General features: G+C 39.3%; 1 protein-coding gene across 2 annotated transcripts; it reads left to right on the top strand.

Annotated features, from left to right (window-relative positions):
- Window positions 1-268: 268 nt before the first annotated feature.
- Window positions 269-6,166, top strand: SPACA9 (sperm acrosome associated 9). 2 transcript variants are annotated; one of them, XM_073640656.1, is made up of 4 exons: window positions 269-421; window positions 1,325-1,490; window positions 1,707-1,909; window positions 4,584-6,166. In XM_073640656.1, exons 2-4 carry the CDS (start codon window positions 1,335-1,337, stop codon window positions 4,930-4,932), a joined length of 708 nt encoding a protein of 235 aa, XP_073496757.1. In that variant the 5' UTR covers window positions 269-421; window positions 1,325-1,334; the 3' UTR covers window positions 4,933-6,166. The 2 variants fall into 2 exon arrangements, with proteins under 2 accessions (XP_073496757.1, XP_073496756.1); XM_073640655.1 differs by having other exon boundaries at window positions 4,566-6,166.
- The last annotated feature ends 865 nt before the right edge of the window (window positions 6,167-7,031 follow it).

Raw genomic sequence — 7,031 nt, 5'->3', positions numbered from 1 at the left:
TAGCCAGTGTGATATGGGACCACCTGCCCTGAGATTGGGGGGACAGCAGGTTCCGCATTTCCCTCTGAGCAGTGACGGTCTGTTGGGGTCATTTTCTGCTGATGTCTCTGGGAGATAGGGGGGAGATAGGGAGAGCTGCCAGGCTCCGTCCATATTCACAGTGGTCTATAATGGAGGCCTGGGCGCACTCGGATTCCCCCTATCAACGAATCAGCCCTTTAATTAGCACTCTGTATACTGAGGCCGTAGACCCAACAGGCGGCAGAGTTACTGCTGACGTCACAAACGTCTCCAAGCAACAAGCCAAACAATCACACAGGATTCCACACACAGAGCCAGCATCACCGCCCCAACGTCTCACACACCGACCAGGATCCCCGGGGGGCAAGTCACAGCCGAGAGCCACGACTACCTACAGCAGGTGAGAGCAAAACACAACTACAACCACCAGCAGGAGGGTGGTCTCAGCTCAGAGGGGGTACTTGCTGCAGAATAGAAAGTTCTGCAACTTTTCTGTTGGGATAGTTCTTATTTTGTTCAAGATCTCTGCTTGCCGTCTATAAAACAGAACATTCTTCCAGCAGTTTGAAGATCTAGACTTGATCTGGCTACTATTTTCATTAACTGACAGCAAACAGAGATGTTGAAAAAGGTGAAAAGTGAACTACAGAGAAGGGAACCCATTAGGACTAACATTTACACACCGTTTGTCCAAATCGAATGCACACTGGAGTAAAATGCGCTAAATTTATTGAATGAAACTAAGTCCCGCCCATTTTTAAGGAAAAACGTCATGAGCGGCAAGAAACGTGGCGACTGTTTTTACTAAACAGATGAGCGTCTAATATTTGTGACTTTATTTCGGCCACAAATCTGGTGCAAACAGCATAGTAAATCTTCCCCCTGGGTGTGTCAGTTTCTTAATATGTCTAAGATCTCGGTTTGCGGTCAATGAAAGGGACCTGAAAATCTACAGTGATCCAGATTGGATACATTCATAGTGAGTCCTTAGCTGCGAGAACTGTGAAATTGAGACTGATATCATTCACTGACAGCAAGCAGAGGCGTTCAAAAAATGTTAGAGAGTTGCAGAACTTTGGGCAAAGAGTTGCAGGAATTCCATGTGTCGCCATATAATGTGCAGAAATATAACATAAGGCGGAGCAATTTACAGGGGTCCAATCAGGAAAAAAATAGAAGTAGTCCTACTCCACATCATCCACATCGGCCCTGGGGCGAGCAATAAAACGACCTATTCTTGGCGTTTCCATGGAAGGAGCAGCACGTACATAGAGTAATGTATACACTGACTTCTCACTTCCAGGGTCCTAGAAATGGACTTTACAATGAATGAGACCAAGCAGACCCTCAAGACCCTCGAGCAACAGTGTAAACTCCTGAGACAGCAGCAAGTGACCTTCATCACCGCTCTGGAGCGCACACGTGAAAACGCTCATGACCGGATCAAGCCTGTGCGCAGTCTGGCGCAGGTAACAGTAGAACACATTACTACAGTAGTATAGCATGTAATTTCAATTCCTACCACCAGGTGGTGCATCAGGGCGCTGCATGTACCACAGAATTTATGGGTTTATTCCTTCTGGAACAGCACTCCATGTGGCTTGGAGTGGTACTGCAAGTATGTACAAAGACAAGTGTGAAAAGGAGAAACCAATCATCTTGCTTTCTGGGTATTTCTATTGTAGGTGCGGAACTACTTAGACAACCATTGTCACAACAGCACAGACAAGAGAGTTCTTTCCCTGTTTCTTGATGTCTGCAGCAATTTGGCTGATTTTTGCATTAAGCTGGAAGCCATGCAGTCTGAGACTAGATCAGCCGGGGGTGTTATTGAGGAAGCCATGACTCTGCTCAGTCCAACCAATGAACTGTCAACCCTTAGAGCCAAGTAAGTTCCTAAATAGCAGCATAAATAATGGTCCAGTACTGACAGATTCTGATCTTTACCAAACTGTGTTCATGTACACAAGTGCAGCTTTATAGTAGCTATATTCTTGTACATAGGGGCAGTATTATAGTAGTTATATTCTTGTACATAGGGGCAGTATTATAGTAGTTATATTCTTGTATATAGGGGGCAGTATTATAGTAGTTATATTTTTGTACATAGGGGGCAGTATTATAGTAGTTATATTCTTGTACATAGTCGCAGTATCATAGTAGTTATATTCTTGTACATAGGCGCAGTATTATAGTAGTTATATTCTTGTACATAGGGGGGCAGTATTATAGTAGTTATATTCTTGTACATAGGGGGCAGTATTATAGTAGTTATATTCTTGTACATAGGGGGCAGCATTATAGTAGTTATATTCTTGTACATAAGGGAGCAGTATTATAGTAGTTATATTCTTGTACATAGGGAGCAGTATTATAGTAGTTATATTCTTGTACATAAGGGAGCAGTATTATAGCAGTTATATTCTTGTACACAGGAGCAGTATTATAGTAGTTATATTCTTGTACATAAGGGAGCAGTATTATAGTAGTTATATTCTTGTACATAAGGGAGCAGTATTATAGCAGTTATATTCTAGTACATAGGGAGCAGTATTATAGTAGTTATATTCTTGTACATAGGGGGCAGTATTATAGCAGTTATATTCTTGTACATAGGGAGCAGTATTATAGTAGTTATATTCTTGTACATAGGGAGCAGTATTATAGTAGTTAGAATCTTGTACATAGGGGGCAGTATTATAGCAGTTATATTCTTGCACATAGGGAGCAGTATTATAGTAGTTATATTCTTATACATAGGGGCAGTATTATAGTAGTTATATTCTTGTACATAGGGGGCAGTATTATAGTAGTTATATTCTTGCACATAGGGAGCAGTATTATAGTAGTTATATTCTTATACATAGGGGCAGTATTATAGTAGTTATATTCTTGTACATAGGGAGCAGTATTATAGTAGTTATATTCTTGTACATAGGGGGCAGTATTATAGTAGTTATATTCTTGCACATAGGGAGCAGTATTATAGTAGTTATATTCTTATACATAGGGGCAGTATTATAGTAGTTATATTCTTGCACATAGGGAGCAGTATTATAGTAGTTATATTCTTGTACATAGGGGCAGTATTATAGCAGTTATATTCTTGCACATAGGGAGCAGTATTATAGTAGTTATATTCTTATACATAGGGGCAGTATTATAGTAGTTATATTCTTGCACATAGGGAGCAGTATTATAGTAGTTATATTCTTGTACATAGGGGGCAGTATTATAGTAGTTATATTCTTGTACATAGGGGGCAGTATTATAGTAGTTATATTCTTGTACATAGGAGCAGTATTATAGTAGTTATATTATTGTACATAGCAGCAGTATTATAGTAGTTATATTCTTGTATATAGGGGGCAGTATTATAGTAGTTATTTTCTTATACATAGGAGCAGCATTATTGTAGTTATATTCTTGTACATAGGGAGCAGTATTATAGTAGTTATATTCTTGTACATAGGAGCAGTATTATAGTAGTTATATTATTGTACATAGCAGCAGTATTATAGTAGTTATATTCTTGTACATAGGGGGCAGTATTATAGTAGTTATTTTCTTATACATAGGAGCAGCATTATTGTAGTTATATTCTTGTACATAGGAGCAGTATTATAGTAGTCATATTCTTGTACGTAGAAGGCAATATTATAGTAGTCATATTCTTGTACATAAGGGCAGTATTATACTAGTTATACTCTTGTACATAGGGGGCAGTATTATAGTAGTTATATTCTTGTACATAGGGAGCAGTATTATAGTAGTTATATTCTTGTACATAGGGAGCAGTATTATAGTAGTTATATTCTTGTACATAGGAGGCAGTATTATAGTAGTTATATTCTTGTACATAGGGGCAGTATTATAGTAGTTATATTCTTGTACATAGGGGGCAGTATTATAGGAGTTATATTCTTGTACATAGGAAGCAGTATTATTAGTTATATTCTTGTACATAGGAGCAGTATTATAGTAGTTACATTCTTATACATAGGGGGCAGTATTATAGTAGTTATATTCTTGTACATAGCATCAGTATTATAGTAGTTGTATTCTTATACATAGGGGGCAGTATTATAGTAGTTATATTCTTGTACATAGAGGCAGTATTATAGTAGTTATATTCTTGTACATAGGGGGCAGTATTATAGGAGTTATATTCTTGTACATAGGAAGCAGTATTATTAGTTATATTCTTGTACATAGGAGCAGTATTATAGTAGTTACATTCTTATACATAGGGGGCAGTATTATAGTAGTTATATTCTTGTACATAGGGGGCAGTATTATAGTAGTTATATTCTTGTACATAGCATCAGCATTATAGTAGTTATATTCTTGTACATAAGGGAGCAGTATTATAGTAGTTATATTCTTGTACATAGGGAGCAGTATTATAGTAGTTATATTCTTGTACATAGGAGCAGTATTATAGTAGTTATATTCTTGTACATAGGGAGCAGTATTATAGTAGTTATATTCTTGTACATAGGGGGCAGTATTATAGTAGTTGTATTCTTGCACATAGTTTGTAGCTTTTTTTCTCTCCCCAGGTATCCTCATGATGTTGTTAATCACCTCAGCTGTGATGAAGCCAGGAACTTTTATGGTGGAGTCGTGAGCCTCATCCCCATTGTTCTGGACCATATGCGAGAAGCGGTGTCCAGACTAGAGAAACTGCAGCGGCATCACCTTGGAAGCAGTGACAGACTTGGCGCTGGTCAGGGGAGCAGACAGAATCGCGATGGTCAGGCAGGAGGGGGCAGCCTCACACATAACTCTGGGGCGCAGACTAATATCAGTCTGGCCGATTCATCCTTCCAGATGTCTAGTAAAAAGAAACACAATTGTGGGGCCCTAAAACCAGCATGGAGGCCGGCAGGACGCCTGTATACCACTTAATTGTCCGTAACCTCCACTCCCCCCTCTCCGTCAACAGTAATAAACACTGGGTTGAGCATCTTTCAGCTATAGATCCATTTAATGTCCAATAGTCCTTTCTCTAATCATGAGTATTCTACATAAGAAGATGCAGTGTAAATTATGGAGGGGCGTTATGGCATATAGATGTACTAGTACAACCATGTACTGGGTAATATACTAAGGCTTCAGTCACAAGTCAGTATTTTTCATCAGTATTTCTAGGCCAAAACCAGGAGTGTCTCCAAAACACAGAACAGGTGTCAGTCTTTCAATTATAGTTTTTCTCTGTAAGTTCCACTGCTGGTTTTGGTTTATAAACATGAATGCAAAAATACTGACATGTGAATGAGGGCTTAAGCTAGCATAGTCTAGGATGAAACATACATAAAAATGGCCAACATGACCTCCATGCTTTACACTGCTGAATGCAAGCTCAAACCATTTAGAGCCTTTTGAGCGGAGCCCCTTTTGGCAAGGAAATAATTTCTGGTATACGATCACTATACAGTATATAGATATAACCTGTGTGGCTCATATATAGACGTGTGATATTCCATATGCTATTATAAAACCAGCTGGTCAAAGGCAATCATTAACTCTAGATATTATATGTATATTCATTCACATCTGTCTCTGGGAAAGCTGGCAGACAACTCTTAAAGTGATGGTCTTAAATATACAAACCCTGTCCATATTTCCTATTACAGCATGAGGTTGTTAAAGAGGTGGGGCCCTCACTCCAGACTGCCAACTCTGTGCATTACATGGACGGACTTTAATGCTACATTTACCTCGAAACGGCCAACGGGGGTAAAAGTATAATCAGATGTGGCTTCGGTGGTTAAAGACAATGGTTGCTTTTGTACTTTTACACCTACCACGAGGGCTGCCATCCAGCTTTCCTGAAATTTTGAAGTTTGTAATTAGCTCCTAGTAAGTTTCACCAATCAGAGCTGTAGGAAAGCTGAGTGCCCGCCCCTGAGGAGCCAAGCTAGTGGCAATTTCAATATTTGCGCTACTTTGCAAAAAAACCAAAAGATTACAAAGTTAGACCTTCCCAGTTTTCTTATTTCTCCCTTAAGTCTGCGGCCAGCTTTATTATTCTTGCACATGCGTGTGTTTTCATTTTTACAAAATATATATATTTTTTTGTATTTTAAAAATTATGTGCAATTTTTTCACTAAAATGCAAACAAATAAAATACTGAATCAAGAGTCGACTACTACTTTTCCACTGTTTGCGCAGGGTCTCTCCAGCTGTTGCAAAACTACAAAGCCCAGGCTGCCCTGCTTGTATTTAGCTATAAGGACACGCTCGGAGTTGTAGTTGCAAAAAAAAAAAAAAAAAAGTCACCTTTGCATTTTAAGCCCATGTTTGTTTAACTGATGGGGATTTATTCAAAATTGAAGGCATACTGAACCAGCATGGCTACCACAGCATCTTGCAGCGGCATGCTATTCCATCCGGTTTGCGTTTAGTTGGACCATCATTTATTTTTCAACAGGACAATGACCCCAAACACACCTCCAGGCTGTGTAAGGGCTATTTGACCAAGAGGGAGAGTGATGGGGTGCTACGCCAGATGACCTGGCCTCCACAGTCACCAGACCTGAACCCAATCGAGATGGTTTGGGGTGAGCTGGACCGCAGAGTGAAGGCAAAAGGGCCAACAAGTGCTAAGCATCTCTGGGAACTCCTTCAAGATTGTTGGAAGACCATTTCCGGTGACTACCTCTTGAAGCTCATCAAGAGAATGCCAAGAGTGTGCAAAGCAGTCATCAAAGCAAAAGGTGGCTACTTTGAAGAACCTAGAATATAAGACATATTTTCAGTTGTTTCACACTTTTTTGTTAAGTATATAATTCCACATGTGTTAATTCATAGTTTTGATGCCTTCAGTGTGAATGTACAATTTTCACAGTCATGAAAATACAGAAAAATCTTTAAAATGAGGTGTGTCCAAACTTTTGGTCTGTACTGTATGTACTAGTCTAATTCTAGGAGAGTCAACTGAACTAGAATAGGCTGTTTGAATGACTGATGGTCCCAATTAGTTAGACCCCCCCCTCTCCTCAAT

This window comes from Phyllobates terribilis, unplaced genomic scaffold, assembly GCF_046119375.1.
Source record: "Phyllobates terribilis strain yellow unplaced genomic scaffold, ASM4611937v1 Scaffold_7__3_contigs__length_470593459, whole genome shotgun sequence".
In the NCBI taxonomy this organism is placed as follows: Eukaryota; Metazoa; Chordata; class Amphibia; order Anura; family Dendrobatidae; genus Phyllobates; species Phyllobates terribilis.
Note: the sequence above shows the minus strand (reverse complement) of the source record. Positions and strands in the feature narration are given on the sequence as shown.

Excerpts from the sequence above, each read along its gene's own strand:
- SPACA9 (XM_073640655.1), top strand. The coding sequence starts at position 1,335 with ATGGACTTTACAATGAATGAGACCAAGCAGACCCTCAAGACCCTCGAG. Across the intron at positions 1,491-1,706 it reads CTGTGCGCAGTCTGGCGCAG|GTGCGGAACTACTTAGACAA; the intron begins GTAACAGTAGAA and ends TTTCTATTGTAG. Across the intron at positions 1,910-4,565 it reads CTGTCAACCCTTAGAGCCAA|CTTTTTTTCTCTCCCCAGGT; the intron begins GTAAGTTCCTAA and ends CATAGTTTGTAG.